Source organism: Choloepus didactylus (assembly GCF_015220235.1).
Source record: "Choloepus didactylus isolate mChoDid1 chromosome 26 unlocalized genomic scaffold, mChoDid1.pri SUPER_26_unloc2, whole genome shotgun sequence".
NCBI lineage: Eukaryota > Metazoa > Chordata > Mammalia > Pilosa > Megalonychidae > Choloepus > Choloepus didactylus.
In genome coordinates this window covers 728,015-745,362 of record NW_023637615.1, presented here as the reverse complement: position 1 = coordinate 745,362, position 17,348 = coordinate 728,015, and the positions used below count along the sequence as shown (strand labels likewise).

General features: G+C 39.1%; 1 protein-coding gene across 1 annotated transcript; it reads left to right on the top strand.

The window, feature by feature from the left end:
- Positions 1 to 661: 661 nt before the first annotated feature.
- LOC119525759 (olfactory receptor 13A1-like) lies at positions 662 to 1,531 on the top strand (the record flags this gene model as incomplete). Its single annotated transcript, XM_037824551.1, has 1 exon — positions 662 to 1,531. A coding segment is annotated over exon 1 (870 nt), but the record flags the coding sequence as incomplete, so codon positions are not given.
- Positions 1,532 to 17,348: the final 15,817 nt, after the last annotated feature.

Here is a 17,348-nt window from a genome sequence, read left to right as displayed (position 1 = left end):
GCTGGTGGCTGGTCCCCAAGACTTGGAACACTCTGCCCAGACTCCTTCCCAGGATGCCCCTTGATCTGCTGGTCTCAACCTAAGCCCATCTCTCTGCCTATCTCACCCCCTCTGTGAGAGGAAATTCCATCCTTTCTTTAAGGCAATCTTTATCTCTGAAGCCTCACCCAATCCCAAGCTGAACTGGTTTTTCCTCTATGGGAGTTCTGAGACCTGGACCCCACTGGTCTGCTGGCTGGTGTGTGTGTCTTCCCTGTCACCCTGTGCTCCATGCACCATCTCCCAGTAGCTTTCATATGTCAGGATAATATAGGAAATGTTCACAATTAAGGGGAAAACAGGCTGCCCTTTCCTCAGTGTAAATTATTGAGTGATACCAGCCAAGTCACAAAGAGGAAGGGTACACTGTCATGGGGAGGGGCTGGGTGGGCTGGGCTGGGGATCCTGAGGGAAAACCTAATCCTCTGATTGTCTTCTGTATTGTAAGGACCTGCAGTATCATCTTAGCCATGTGTTTCCTAGGTCCAAAGCACCAACACAATCATTCCTGTAGAGTCTTAGAAGGATCAGTGTGTGGAGAGGACAAGCACTGAGTTCTCTGCCTCCCTCCACCCAGGTGCTTTTTGCTTCCCAGCACCTCTGGGAGACACTTACCCACCAAATGGCAGCAAACACCCACACAGCTCTGGCAGAGCTTGTCCTGCAGGGCTCCTCAGAATACCCCCAGCTCCAGGGTGTCTTCTCTGCTCTCTTCTTCCTCCTTTACCTGATGGCTCTCACAGGGAATGGCCTCATCCTCATGGCCATCTGCCTGAATCCATTCCTGCACACAGCAACATATTTCTTTCTCATCAACCTTCCCATCTTAGATATTGTCTGCATGTCCACCATTCTCCCCAAGTTGCTGGAGGACCAGGTGGGCAAGGGCAGCACCATCTTCTACCAGGACTGCATGACCCAGCTCTTCTTCCTGACATGGTTTCTGAGGGCAGAGCTATTGCTGCTCACACTCATGGCCTGTGACTGCTATGTGGCCATCTGCCAGCCCCTGCAGTATCACATGCTGATGAGCAGGCCCCTCTGTGTCCTGCTGGCAGGCAGTGTCTGGGAAGTCAGTGGGGTCAGCACCTCTGTGCCCACTGGCTTGATGGCACAGCTAATGTTCTGTGGCTCCAGACAAATCCATCACTTTCTGTGTGAAGTCCCCACATTGCTGCTGCTTGCCTGTGGCCCAACATGCCTGAGCAACAACATGATTGTTTTCACAGATGTTTACTTTGGGCTGGTCAACTTCCTGCTCACCATGGTATCCTATGGCTTCATTGTCACCAGAATCCTGCACATCCACTCAACTGAGGGCAAGCACTGGGCCTTCTCCACCTGTTCCTCCCACCTCCTGGTGGTCTGCATATACTACTCCACTGGCATCCTACACCTACATCCTCCAGGGTCTGGCTCCTCCATGAAAAATGGCAAAGTGGTAGCCATCATGTACAAGGCAGTCAGCCCCATGCAGTGTAGTCAGCCCCCACACTGTGGAGAAAGGATGTAAAAGCAGCTCTCAGGAGGGCATTCTCAACATTTGGTAAATGAAAGGGATTGCCAAGATGATTTTTTTCTTTATGTTAGGGAGTTAGTTTCAAAAAATGACTGAGAATATGGTACAAGTGGCAAGGAGGAGAATTCAATTTGTGTGATGGATTTATAAACAATGTGCTTGCCCCAATGAAAATTGGCCAAACTTCTATATGGACTTTAACTGAATGTTTCAAAGAGCAACTGTGGATATTCTCTAGGTTTCAAGAGAGCAGAAAGTGAGGGAGAAATGCAATGGGAGAGTGGCCTGGAGGAATAGCAGAAGTCCAAGCAAGATATTCATGTGGGTCACTCCCTCCAGGGTCTGTTAATACTTTCACCCACATTTGAGCACCAGGGAACAAGGCTGTAGCCTTCATGTGGGGGCACTGCTGGCCACTTCTATTGTGGGTGGATTCTGGTGTTCTGGATTGAGGCTTATTCTGCACAATGCTTTCTGCATTTTGACATGGGGTTTCTTGGTATCCTGCTTTGGAAAAACTCATCTGGACCCTGATTCTCCAATCCAACTCCTCTTGGCATGAGTTTGTGAAACAGACAAGAGGCACTGCTCCTCACCATGTCTGCAAGGGGCAGCAGCCTGGGCTCTGTGAAGAGGATGACAGGTGGTGTAATCCAGCCTTCCACTTTAGTGACCTGCACAACAGAAGTGTATTTTAATTTAGTTTTTTTCCCTTCATGAAAAGGCAGCCACATTATTTAACTAAGAATCTTTGCTTAAACAAGAAAGATTTGGTTTGGTTTTCAGTTTGTAAGAAATCTTTTTCAATATTACTTTTATGTTTTCAGTCCCTTCCCAATGTTTTTCTCCCCTTCCTCTTCCTCCTCCTACTGGTCCTTCCCCTTCTGTTTTACATCACTTTCATTATTAGGGTTATACTCTACTTCTAACCTCTAAATGGTCCTGTTCTTCACTGCTACAACTCTCTTCTGTTGGTAATTGCATTCATGTCCACATCTGTATTTATTATTATTTTCCAGCAATACCCAAATTTATACATAGAATCCATTCCTCACCTCCAAATCCCAAGCTTATTGATAAAACTGTCTAGCTAACATAACACCTGGAAGTTTTCTGGGCATCTAATTCAACAGTATAAATACACAATCTTTATCATCCCCAACCCCATCTAGTTCTAACTGTTACAATTACTCAAAAATTATTGATCCTCATCCTAGTCTCTGAATCCAAAACATCCTCAAAACCTATTGATTGAGGAGGGGCAGGGCAAGATGGCAGAGTAGTGAGGTGTAAGTTTTAGTTACTCCTCCAGGGCAGTAGGTAGAAAGCCAGGAACTGTGTGGACCAAACACAGGAGAGCAATTTGACTTTATGCATACTTCATACAACACTCACAAATGTGTGGAAGAGCTGAGGTCAGTGAAAACTGTAAGTTCCTGTAGCCAGGGTACCCATGCCACACACTGCCAGGCTCAATCCCATGATATGAGGGGTCATAGGTGCTGAGAATGAGGAGGGATATTTGCAGTTGCCACTCTTATTGAAACCTCAGGCTGCTGATCCAAACTCCAAACATAGATAGAGAACAGACACTGGAGAATCAGGGAGCAGTCAGCTCAGCAGAGAGGAGATAGGGCTAGCAAAAACAGCCAAAAAAACCCAAAAATAAAAACATAGGATTTTGGAGTTCTGGTGAACATAGAACAGAGAATGGCAGGGCTCAAACGGAGTCAGACTCAAATGCAAATCCAGAAGGTGAGTTTGCTTGTCTGAAGAGCTGGTTTCTCTGCTTTCTTGAACGTTCCTTAATGGCCCTAATTTCCTTGTCTCTTAGCATTTCAGTAGCCCATTAGATCTCCAAGGAGGGCCCTTATTTTTTTTTTTATCTTCTTCTCTTTTTCAAAAACAATTACTCTGGAAAGCCCATTCCAGAAAGCCTCAAAAAATTTGCAATTTGGGCCCAGAGAAGAGCAGAGCTGAGAGAGCTCTGAGACACAAGGCAATAAGTCCAGTGGCTGAGAAAATTTGCTAAACACCACAACTTCCTAAGAAAAGGGTTCATCTCCTTACAGCCATCTACCAGCCCACAGCAACCCCAAACAACCCAGTGTGATGGGAAGTGTTTCCAACAATACACACACACCCCACAATGTCAGGCATGGACAATAGCCTTTCCCACACCCTCAGCTAATTGTCCCATAGTGGGGAAGGCAGAGCTGTGTGAAAAGGGGAAAATTAATGCACTCCAGTCAGCCATCATTTCAGCAGACTGGGAACACCCCTACACAGCCCTGCAGGCCAGAACCTCCCTTGGGGGATGGGGCTCACCTGTGATGTAGCATAGTCATCCCTCAGCAGAGGACATAGGAGTGAATGGCTTGGAAGAGGGACCCAACTGCAAGTCCCAGGGACCATACACCAGTACCAAGGATATGTGGGTCAGGTGCAGAGACAAACTGTGACAAGAATGAACTGAAGGATTACACTACTGCAACAGTTTTAAATCTCCAGGAACACCTGGGAGATTTGATTATTGAAGCTGCCCCCACCCTAACTGCTCAGACAGATGCCCCATATGCAGGGTGGGCAACATCAACTACACATGCAAGCTTGGTACACCAATTAGACCCCACAATACTCACACCCCCACTCACCACAAAGACAAAGTGAGGGAGAACTGACATGAGGGGAATAAGTGACAGTTGCCACATGCTTGTTAGAGAAAGTGTACTCCATGAAGCTGTAGATCTGATAAATTAGAGATAAGGGTTTCAATTGGTCTACATATCCTAAAAGAACACTATCAAGTTAAGTAAAAGCCAAGAGGCCAAAACAACAGAAAATTTTAAAGCATATGAAAAACCCAGATGATATGGGTAACCCAAGTCCAAAAACCCAAATGAAAAGATCATAGTACATGCAGTACTTGGAGCAATTAATCAAAGAACTAAAGACAAACAATGAGAGCATGGCACAGGATATAAAGGACATGAAGAAGAGCCTAGAAGAACATAAAGAAGAAATTGCAAGAGTAAATTAAAAAAACAGATGATCTTATGGAAATAAAAGAAACTATTGACCAAATTAAAAAGATTCTGGATACTCATAGTGCAAGACTAGAGGAAGCTGAACAGTGAATCAGTGACCTGGAGGATGACAGAACAGAAAATGAAAGAACAAAAGAAAGAATGGGGAAAAAATATAAAAAATCAAAATGGACATCAGGGATATGATAGATAAAATAAACTGTACAAATAGAAGACTCCTTGGTGTTCCATAAGGAGAAGAGAAGGGTAAAGGTCTAGGAAGATTATTCAAAGACATTGTTGGGGAAAACTTCCCAAATCTTCTAAACACCATAAATACACAAATCATAAATGCCCAGTGAACTCCAAACAGAATAAATCCAAATAAACACACTCCAAGACATATTCTCATCACACTGTCAAATACAGAAGAGAAGAAGCAAGTTCTGAAAGCTGCAAGAGAAAAGCAATTCACCACATACAAAGGAAACAGCATAAGACTAAGTAGTGACTACTCAGCAGCCACCATGGAGGTAAGAAGGCAGTGACATGACATATTTAAAATTCTGAGAGAGAAAAATTTTCAACCAAGAATTCTTTATCCAGTAAAGTTCTCCTTCATATTTGAGGGAGAGCTTAAATTTTTCATAAAAAAATGCTGAGAGATTTTGCGAACAAGAGACCTGCCCTACTTGAGATACTAAACAGAGCCCTACTGACAGAGAAACAAGGAAAGGAGAGAAATATGGAGAAAGTTTCAGTAATAAAGACATTCAGTATGGGTACATTAAAGGACAATAAGAGAGAGAGGGAAAAATATATCTGACAAACATAAACCAAAGGATAAGATGGCTGATTCAAGAAATGTCACCATTGAATTGCTAAAGATAATCTAAAAAAAAAAAATGAAGTGGAAGGACTTACACTCCCTGACACTGAAGCTTATTATAAAGCCACAGTTATCAAAACAGCATGGTACTGGCAAAAAGATAGACATACTGATCAATGGAATCAAAATGAAAATTCAGAGATAGACTCCACATCTATGGCTGACTGATCTTTGATAAGGCCCCCAAAGCCACTGAAATGGGAGATAACTGTCTTTCCAACAAATGGGGCTGACAGAGTTGGATATCCATATGCAAATGAATGAAAGAGGACCCCTACCTCACACCCTATATAAAAATTAACTCAAAGTGGATCAAAGATCTCAATATAAAAGACAGTACCATAAAACTCATAGAAGATAATGTAGGGAAACATCTTCAAGACCTTGTATTAGGTGGTCACTTACTAGATAGACTTTACACACAAAGCACAAGCAACAAAAGACCACAATGAGATACCATCTCATACCAATTAGAATTACTGCCATTAAACAAAAAGGAAACTACAAGTGCTGGAGAGGATGTGAAGAAATTGGAACCCTTATTCATTGTTTGTGGGACTGTATAATGATTCAGTCACTCTGGAAGTCAGTCTGGCAGTCCTTTAGAAAACTAGATTTAGAGGTACCCTTTGATCCAGCAATTGCACTTCTCAGTGTATAACTGGAAGATCTGAAAGCAGTGACATGAACAGATATCTGCACACCAATGTTCACAGCAGCATTATTCACAATTTCAAAGAGATGGACACAACCCAAATGTCCTTCACCAAAGAGTGGCTAAATAAAATGTGGTATATACACATGATGGAATACTATGTGGCTCTAAGAAGGAACAATGTCATGAAACATAAGACAACATGGATGAACCTTGAAGAGATAATGCTGAGCAAAATAAGCCAGGCAAAAAAAGATAAATATTATATGCTACCACTAATGTGAACACTGAAAAATGTAAAACAAATGGTTTATAATGTAGAATGTAAGGAAACTAGTAGTAGAGAGCAATTAAAGAAGGAGAGCAGTAATCCAATAAGAACAGAGAAGCTATTGTGGGTAAATTTAAAATTCTGCAAATGCCCAGGAATGACTATGGTCTGTTAATTTCTGAAGGATACAGTAGGAACAAGTTCACAGAAATGTTGCTATGTTAAGTTATTTTCTTGAGATAGAGTTGGAACATGTTGGAAGTAAAGTAGTTGTTTAGGTTAGCTGTCTTTTCCTTACTCCCTTGTTATGATACATTTAAAATGATTTTTATTGTATTTCTTAATTTTTTTAATTTTTTTAATTTTTTATATAGTTGATTTAAAAAAAGATTTAATTAAAGAAAAATGAAAAAAATTATACAGAGCCCCCTTGAGGAGATGGTGGATAATGCAGAGGTATTTGGCTTCCCGACCTCAATGATTGTGAATGTTCTCACGGATATAGAGGACTGTTGGATGGATGGTTTGAGCCCTCTACCACAGGTCTTGCACTTGGGAAGAATGTTGCTGCAAAAGAAAGTCTAGGCCTCCCTACAATTGTGCCTAAGAGCCTCCTCCTGAATACCTCTTTGTTGTTCAGATGTGGCCCTCTCTCTCTAGCTAAGCCAACTTGGCAGGTGAAATCACTGCCCCCCCCCTACATGGGATCAGACACCCAGGGGAGTGAATCTCCCTGGAAACATTGAATATGAACACCCTGGGAGGAATGTGGACCCTGCATCATTGGATGGAGAACATCTTGGCCAAAAGGGGGATGTGAAAGGAAATGAAATAAGCTACAGTGGCAGAGAGATTCCAAAAGGAGCTGAGAGGTCACTCTGGTGGGCACTCTTATGCACAATATAGAAAACCATTTTTAGGTTCCAGTGAATTGGTGTAGCTAGCAGTAAATACCTAAAACTATCAAACTACAACCCAGAACCCATGAAACTTGAAGACAATTGTATGAAAATGGAGATTATGTAGGGTGACAATGTGCTTGGGAAAGCCATATGGATCACACTCCCTTTTGTTTAGTTTATGGATGGATGAGTAGAAAAATGGGGGGAGGAAAAAAACAAACAAAGGCACCCAGTGTTCTTTTTTACTTTAATTGCTCTTTTTCACTTTATTATTCTTGTTGTTCTTGTGTATGTGGAAATGAAGGTGTCAGGGATAGATTTTGGTGATGAATGCACAACTATGTAATGGTCCTGCAAACAATCTAATGTACAATTTGTTTTGTATGACTGCATGGTACGTGAATATATTTCAATAAAATGAATTAAATAAAAGAAATGACTTCAATGTAATAATGTTCAATGTAAATGGATTAAACTCCCCAGACAAAAGATATAGATTGGCAAAATAGATCAAAAAAATGAACCATCAATATGTTGCATACAAGAGACTCATCTTAGGCACAGGGACAAAAAGAAATTGAAAGTGAAAGGATGGAAATAATATTTCATGCAAGCTACAGTCAAAAGCAAGCAGGAGTAGCAATATTAATCTCAGATAAAATAGACTTTAAATGTAAGGATATTATAAGAGACAAAGAAGGCCAGTATATACTAATAAAAGGGGCAATTCAACAAGAAGAAATAACAATCATAAATGTTTATGCACCCAATCAAGGTGCCACAAAATACATGAGACAAACACTGGAAAAACTAAGGGAAACAACTGATGTTTCCACAATAATTGTGGGAGACTTCAACACATCACTCTCTCCTATGGATAGATCAATCAGACAGAAGACCAATAAGGAAATTGAAACCTAAACAATCTGATAAATGAATTGGATTTAACAGACATATATAAAACATTTCATCCCAAATCCCCAGGATACACATTCTTCTCTAGTGCTCATGGAACTTTCTCCAGAATAGATCATATGCTGGGACATAAAACAAGCCTCAATAAAAATAAAAAATTTGAAATTATTTCAACACACATTCTCTGACCACAGTGGAATACAATTAGAAATCAATAACCATCAGAGACTTAGAAAATTCACAAATAACTGGAGGTTAAACAATACACTCTTAAACAATCAATGGGTTAAAGAAGAAATAGCAAGAGAAATTGCTAAATATACAGACATGAATGATAATTAGAACACAAGACACCAAAATGTATGGAGTGCAGCAAAAGTGATATTGAGGGGGAAATTTATAGCATTAAACACATACATTAAAATGGTAGAAAGAGCTAAAATCAAAGAACTAATGAATCAACTGAAGAAGCTAGAAAATGAGTAACAAACCAATCCTAAACCAAGTAGAAGAAAAGAAATAAGAAGGGTTAAAGCAGAAATAAATGACATAGAGAACAAAAAAGCAATAGAACGAATAAATAACACCAGAAGTTTGTTCTTTGAGATCAAAAAGGTTGACAAGCCCCTAGATAGACTGACAGAATCAAAAAGAAAAAAGACCCATATAAACAAAATAATGAATGAGAAAGGTGACATTACTGTGGATCCCAAAGAAATTTAAAAAATTATAAGAGGATATTATGAACAACTATATGCCAACAAACTGATAATGTAAATGAAATGGACAATTTCCTGGAATCATAGGAACAACATAGACTGACCAGAGAAGAAACAGAAGACCTCAACCAACCAGTCACTAGCAAAGAGATCCGATCAGTCATCAAAAAGCTTCTCAAAAATAAATGCCCAGGGCCAGATGGCTTCACAAGGGAATTCTACCAAGATTTCCAAAAATAAATGACACCAATCTTACTTAAAATCTTTCAAAATATCAAAGAAAATGGAACACTATGTAACTCATTTTATGAAGCTAACGTCAATCTAATACCAAAACCAGGCAAACATACTACAAAAAAGGAAAACTACAGGCCTATCCCACTAATGAATATACATGCAAAAATTCTCAACAAAATGCTTGCACATAGATTACAAAGACACATTAAAAAATCATACACCATAACCAACTGGGGTTCATTCCGGGCATGCAAGTATGGCTCAACATAACAAAATCAATTAATGTATTACAATGTATTAATAAATCAGAAGAGAACAATTTAAGTGATCTTCTCAATAGATGCTGAAAAAGCATTTGACAAAATCCAACATCCCTTTTTGATAAAAACACTTCAAAAGGTAGGAATTGAAGGAAACTTCCTCAATATGATAAAGAGCATATATGATAAACCCACAGCCAGCACAGTACTCAATGATGAGAGACTGAAAGCCTTCCCTCTAAGATCAGGAACAAGACAAGGATGCCCGCTGTCACCACTGTTAATCAACATTGTGCTGGAAGTGCTAGGCAGGGCAATCCAGCAAGATAAAGAAATTAAAGGTATCCAAATTGAAAAGGAAGAAGTAAAACTGTCATTGTTTGCAGATGATATGATCTTATATCTGGAAAACCCTGAGAAATTGATGATACAGCTACTAGAGCTAATAAATTTAGCAAAGTAGCAGGATACAAGATTAATGCATACAAGTCAGTAAAGTTTCTATATGCTAGAAATGAACAAATTGAAGAGACACTCAAGAAAAAGATACCATTTTCAACAGAAACTAAAAAAATCAAGTACCTAGGAATAAACTTAACCAAACATGTAAAAGACCTATACAAAGAAAACTACATAATGCTATTAAAAGAAATAGGAGGGGACCTTAAAAGATGGAAAAATATCCATGTTCATGGATAGGAAGGCTAAATGTCATTAAGATGTCAATTCTATCCAAACTCATCTACAGATTCAATTGCAATCCCAATCAAAATTCCAACAACCTAGTTTTCAGGCTTGGAAAAGCTAGTTATCAAATTTATTTGGAAAGAGAAGATGCCTTGAATTGCTAAAGACACTCTAAAACAGAAAAATGAAGTGGGAGGATTTACACTTCCTGACTTTGAAGCTTATTATAAAACCACAGCTGTCAAAACAGCATGGCACTGTCACAAAGATAAACATATTGATCAAAGGAATCGAATTGAGAATTTGGAGATAGACCCCCAGATCTATGGCTGACTGATCTTTGATAAGGCTCCCAAGACCACTGAATTGGGACATAACTGTCTTTTCAACAAATGGGGCTGCCAGAGTTGGATATTCATATGCAAAAGAATGAAGGAGGACCCCTACCTCACACCCTATGCAAAAATTAACTCAAAGTGGATCAAAGATCTCAATATAAAAGACAATACCATAAAAGTCCTAAAAGATAGTGTAGGGAAACATCTTCCAGACCTTGTATTAGGTGGCCACTTCCTAGACAGACTTTACACCCAAAGCACAAGCAACAAAAGAAAAAATAGATAAATGGGAACTCCTCAAGTTTAGAAGTTTCTGTACCTCAAAGGAATTTGTCAAAAAGGTGAAGAGGCAGCCAACTCAATGGGAAAAACTTTTGGAAACCATGTGTCTGACAAAAGTCTGATATCTTGCATGTATAAAGAAATCCTACAACTCAATGACAATAGTACAGACAGCCCAATTATAAGCTGGGCAAATGATATGAAAAGACAGTTTTCTGAAGAGGAAATACAAATGGCCAAGAAACTCATGAAAAAATATTCAGCTTCACTAGCTATTAGAGAGATGCAAATTAAGATCACAATGAGATACCATATCACACCAATTAGAATGGCTGCCATTAAACAAACAGGAAACTACAAATGCTGGGAGGATGTGGAGAAATTGGAACCTTTATTCATTGTTGGTGGGACTGTATAATGGTTCATCCACTCTGGAAGTCAGTCTGGCAGTTCCTTAGAAAACTAGATATAGAGTTACCCTTCGATCCAGAGATTGCACTTCTCGGTATGTACTCAGAAGATCTGAAAGCAGTGACATGAACAGATATCTGCACACCAACGTTCATAGCAGCACTATTTACAATTGCCAAGAGATGGAAACAACCCAAATATCCCTCAACATATGAGTGAATAACTAAAATGTGCTATATACACACGATGGACTACTATGCAGCTCTAAGAAGGAATGATGTGAATCATATGACAACATGGATGAACCTTGAAGACATAATGCTGAGCGAAATAAGCCAGGCACAAACAGAGAAATATTATATGCTACCACTAATGTGAACACTGAAAACTGTAAAACAAATTGTTTATAATGTAGAATGTAGGGAAATAGTCATAGAGAGCAATTAAGAAAGGGGTAACAATAACCCAAAAAGAAAAGATAAGCTATCATGGGGAAATTTAACATTCTGGGAATGCCCAGGAATGACCATGGCCTGCTAATTTCTGATGGGTATGGTAGAAACAAGTTCACAGGAATGTTGCTATATTAAGTTATTTCCTTGGGGTAGAGTAGGAACATGTTGGAAGTAAAGTAGTTATCTTAGGTTAGTTGTCTTTTTCTTACTCCCTTGTTTTGGTTTGTTTGAAATGTTTTTTTTTTAATTGTATGTTTTTTTTAACTTTTTTATATAGTTGATTTTAGAAAATAAAGAGTTAATTAAAATAAAACAATAAAAAATATGAAGAGTCCCCTTGAGGAGCTGGTGGAGAATGCAGGGCTGTTGGGCTTCCCCACCTCAATGGTTGCTGATGTGCTCACAGACATCAGAGGCTGGTGGTTTGATGGGGTGATCACTCCACCATAGGACTTGCCCTTGGGAAGACTGTTGCTGCAAAGGAGAGACTAGGCCTCCCTATAATTGTGCCTAAGAGCCTCCTCCTGAATGCCTCTTTGTTGCTCAGATGTCTCTCTCCCTCTCCACCTAAGTCAACTTGGCAGGTGAAATCACTGCCTTCTCCCCTACATGGGATCTGACACTCAGGGGAGTGAATCTCCCTGACAACGTGCAAAATGACTCCTGGGGAGGAATCTAGACCTGGCATTGTGGGATGGAGAACATCTTCTTGACCAAAAGGGGTATGTGAAAGGAAATGATAAAGCCTCAGTGGTGGAGAAATTCCAAAAGGAGCTGAGAGGTCACTCTGGTGGGCACTTTTATGCACAATATAGACAACCGTTTTTGGGGTCTAAAGAATTGGAATAGCTAGCAAGTAAATATCTGAAACTATCAAACTACAACCCAGAACCCATGAATCTTGAAGATGATTATATAAAAATGTAGCTTATGAGGGGTAGCAATGTGCTTGGGGAAGCCATATGGACCACACTCCCCTTTGTTTAGTTTATGGAAGGATGAGTAGAAAAATGGGGGAAGAAAAAAGGGGGCACCCAGTGTTCTTTATTGCTTTAATTTTTATTCTTATTGTTCTCATGTGTGTGGTAGTGAAAATGTCAAAGATTAATTTTCATGATGAATGTACAAGTATATAATCATACTGCAAACAATTGAATGTATGCTTCATTTTATATGACTGCATGGTATGTGAATATATCTCAAAAAAATGAATTAAAAAAAACTCTATTGATTGAATCTGAGCACCTCTCATGTCTGCCACTTCTCACATCTCTAATATAGATGCTATAGCATCAACCTTTTCTACCTGGTCTTTCTAGTTGTTTTCTTGAGCTCCCAAATCAGGTTTCTGCCCTGTATCCAGAAAAGCAGATTTCACAGTCTGTTACAATGAAAGATTTCAAGCATATAGCAAGTTGAAAGAATTTTATAGTGAACATTTGTGTTCCCATGGCCTAAATTCTACCATTAACTTGTTCCTACTTTTGTTTTAGTTCTCATCCTCCAATCCATCCATCAATTCACCTTGTTTTATGAATTTCAAAGCAAGTCTCAATCATCAGTAACTCTTCTCCTTAAATACCTCATTGTGATTATCATTAATATGCAACCTTTGTTTACAGTATCTTTTCTCAGTGTGGTAAAATTTTCAGTTAAGTTTATTAAACAAGAGTGCACATTTTCTGAGATTTGACAATGCATACAGCTGCATAACCCAAATCCTTAACAAGATAGAATATAATTCCCATCCCAGAAAGTACCCTCCTACCCTTTCCCAGTCCATCCCAAACTCACTCCTTCCTGAAGTCATCACTGTTCTGATTTGTTCCATGATAGATCAATTTTGGATGTTCTAGAACATTATATAAATGGAATTATAGAACACATGATGCTTCTAACCCTTAGCATACTTTTTTGAGACTCCTTCATTTCACTGCACAAACCATTAGTTTTTTCCCTCATATTTTGATTAGTATTCCATTGTATACACCACATTTTATTCATCCATTCACCTATTGATGGACCTTTTTTCCCAGCTTTCACCTATTATGAATAAAGCTGCTATGAACATTTGCCTACATGTCCTTCTGCAGACATGTTTTTGTTTTCTTGGTTAAATACTAGGAGTGTAATTGCTGAGTCTTAGGGAATATGGACGTTTGTGTTTATAATAAACTGTCAATGTTTTTCAAACATGATGTTACACTTTCACAGCCTCACCATCTATGAATGAGCATTCTGGTTCTCCACAACCTCACAAACATTTGCTTTATAAAAAGACATTTTTAAAATTCAAAATTGAAACATGCCCTCCCACTGCCTATAGACTTTGAGTAGCTTCATATTGCTCATGGGTGATGTTTGAAATTTCATATCATCTGGCATGTACTTTTTTCCTAGTATAAGGATACAGGGCTATAAACTTCCCCTTAAGTATTGCCTCAGCTGCATCACACAAAATCTGATATGTTGCCATTTTCATTAAGTTCACAATATTGTCTAATTCCCCTTTCTATTTTCTTATTTGAACCATGTGCTATTTAGAAGTGTGCTGTGTAATTTCTAAATATTTGGATATTTTTCAAATATCTCTATATTGTTGATTTCTAATTTAGTCTCTTTATCAACATAAAACATACTTTGTATGCTGCGAATACTTTTAAATTTGTAGGACAGGTTTTATGGTCTACTTTATGGTAAATTGTTGAGTAATGAAGTGGAATTCATGACCTACAGAGTTGAGAGGGAGGTTGGAGTTCAGCCAATTTCTGCTGGTGTCCTCTCTCCTTTTCCTAGATCTTTATCCAAAATACAAACTGTGCAGTTCTTTCTCATCACTGTCCTTACAAGGTCTGCAAGGTCTTGTGATCTGACTCCACCCCTTCTAATCTCATGTCTACCCTCTTCCCTCATCCCTGTCACAGTCCCAATGCCCACTCTCCATCTGTCAATGGGTCTGTCAGACCTTGCTCTTGCCCTCTGTCACTTCACCTAGCTCAAGACTTACATAATGCAGTTCTCAGATGAAATGCTATATCAGAGAATTATTTTTGCCCTTTTAGCTAATAATTTTCCTCCAATAAGACACACAGTATTTTTCAGCTTGTTTCCTTTAAGGCATAAATTATTATGTGAAAGTATCTTGATTACTATTTACTCACTTATATTTTGCTAGAATATAAACTCCTTGAGGGTGTGTAGGTATGTCTGTTCAGTCCACTGCTGTGTTCTTAGCATCTAAGATGTTAACTCTCATGCAGTAGGCATCTAATATGTACCAGTTGAGTGAATGAATGCCTCCCTACAGTAGAACATAAGTACTGAGAGTGTGAAGACCTTGTCTGGCTAATTCAAGCTAAGCACAAAGCAGGGTGTTTGATACTTAGAAAGTGCTTAATAAACACTTGTGGAATGAATGGCATGCCCAGGAGAACTTCAATACTGGACAATAGACTTTAAATATGATCTTTATAGGGGTCTTAGAATTGGGCCACTCATTTGTAGGTACAGGACATTTTATGACCACAGAAACCAACTTTTGCTGATGTGTAGGAAGTCAAAGAAGCCAGGTGGAAAAGGTGACAAAAACCTGAAATGTATAAGCAAGTGTTCCCATACTGAGATTTTCAGAAGGAGGCATGTCCCTAAGAAGATGTTTTTCAAAAAAGGGGTGAGATGATGCATGGGAAGGGAGAAGATAGTCGTGGGCCTTTCTCTGAAAGAAGCAGTGAAAAAACACACACATACATTTAATAGGAATTCCTGGGAGAGGCAACCTTTTTTTTTAATTGAATTTTATTAAGATATATTCACATACCATGCAGTCATCTAAAGTGTTAATCAATTGTTGTGCATTCATCACCCCAATCTATTTTTTGAACATTTTCTTTGTACCAGAAAAAGTAAAAATAAGAATAAAACATAAAAGTATAAAAGAATGCCCAAATCATCCCCCATCCCACCCTATTTTTCATTTAGTTTTTGTCCCCATTTTTCTACTCATCCATCCATACACTGGATTAATGGAGTATGATCCACATGGCTTTCACAATCACACTGTCACCCCTTGTAAGCTACATTGTTATACAATCACCTTCAAGAGTCAAGTCTACTGAGTTGCAGTTTGATAGTTTCAGGTATTTACTTCAAGCTGTTCAAACACATGAAAACCTAAAAAGGGTTACCTATATAGTGCATAAGAATGCCCACCAGAGTGACCTCTTGACTCCATTTGGAATCTCTCACCACTGAAACTTATACTGTTTCATTTTTCATCCCCATTTTGGTCAAGAAGATATTCTCAATCCCATGATGTCAGGTCCAGATTAATCCCTGGGAGTCATATCCTGCAATGCCAGGGAGATTTACATCCCTAGGAGTCAGATCCCATGTAGAGGGGAGGGCGGTGTGTCCACCTTCTGAGTTGGCTAAGCTAAAGAGAGAGTGCCACATTTGAGCAACAAAGAGGCACTCAGGGGGAGACTCAGGCACAATTGTAAGCAGGTTTATTTTCTCCTTTGCAGTAGCAAGCTTCATAAGGGCAAGTCCCATGATAGACTATTCTGCACATCAAATATCCAGTCCTCAATGTTTGTAAGAACATAAGCAACAATCCAAGTGAGGAAGCCCAAAACCTCTGCATTTTTCCTCAGCTCCTCATGGGGGCCCTGCATATATATTTTGTTCTCTGTCCAAATTACTTTGGGATGTGTTGCTTTTCACACTAACCTATGCAAACCTGCCAAGTCTCCCTTCCTATTACAAGTTCTATGTAATTATGGTATTTGAACAAACTTGTACAAGTTAAATTGTTTAGGAATTATACATCTTGCCCAAGTAAACATCTCTTCCCATGGTCTCACATGGAATATGAAGTTTCAAAATGCAGTCAGTATTGTCCTTTACCCTTTGGCCAGATTTGCCATAGTCCTAACCACATCTGCTTCACTCATATCTTTAGTTGAAATCTGGACTCTTTTTCAGCTTTTTTAACAGTTGCTATATGTGCTCATACTGACATTCATATTTGCAGATTTCTAGCTCTGAGTTTCAGGTGTCACACAGATGCCAAGGTTTCAGGTATTGATAAGGATATACACAAAGGAATCAGCATCTTGGAATCTGGAGATAGCCATTACAATTCAGGAATAGATGTGACTGCTGTAAGAGTTTACAATCTAGGGGCCATTACAATAAGTGTTCCCCTGATAAGCTGTGCTCTAAGGTTCAATTCTGAGTTTACACCAATAGTCCATATTAGTGAGGCATTATATTGTTTGCCTTTGTTTCTGGCATAGTTCACTCAAAATACTGTTTACAGAATCCATTCATGTAATTGTGTGTCTCACAGCTTCACTTCTTCTCACAGTTGCTCAATATCCCATTGTATACAGATACAAAGTTCACCATTCTGTTCCTTAATCACTGTACCCTTAGGATACCTGCGCCCATTGCAAATCATGTATACTGTCTCCATAAACACCAGTGGGCAAATATCCCTTCATGTCCCTGCTCTCAGATCCCCCAATTATATGCCCCATAATGAAGTTAAAGGACTTTATGGTACCCACAGACTTAGCTTCATGTGGAACCATCCATTCTCCTCCAGAAAGGCTATACCTTTCTGCCTCCTAACCAATATTAAATATGTACATCCCTCTGTCCATGTTTTCTCTAGCACTTTTATCTCTGTTCATAATTTTCCATATAATTTTATACAGCTATATTCACATACTATATAATT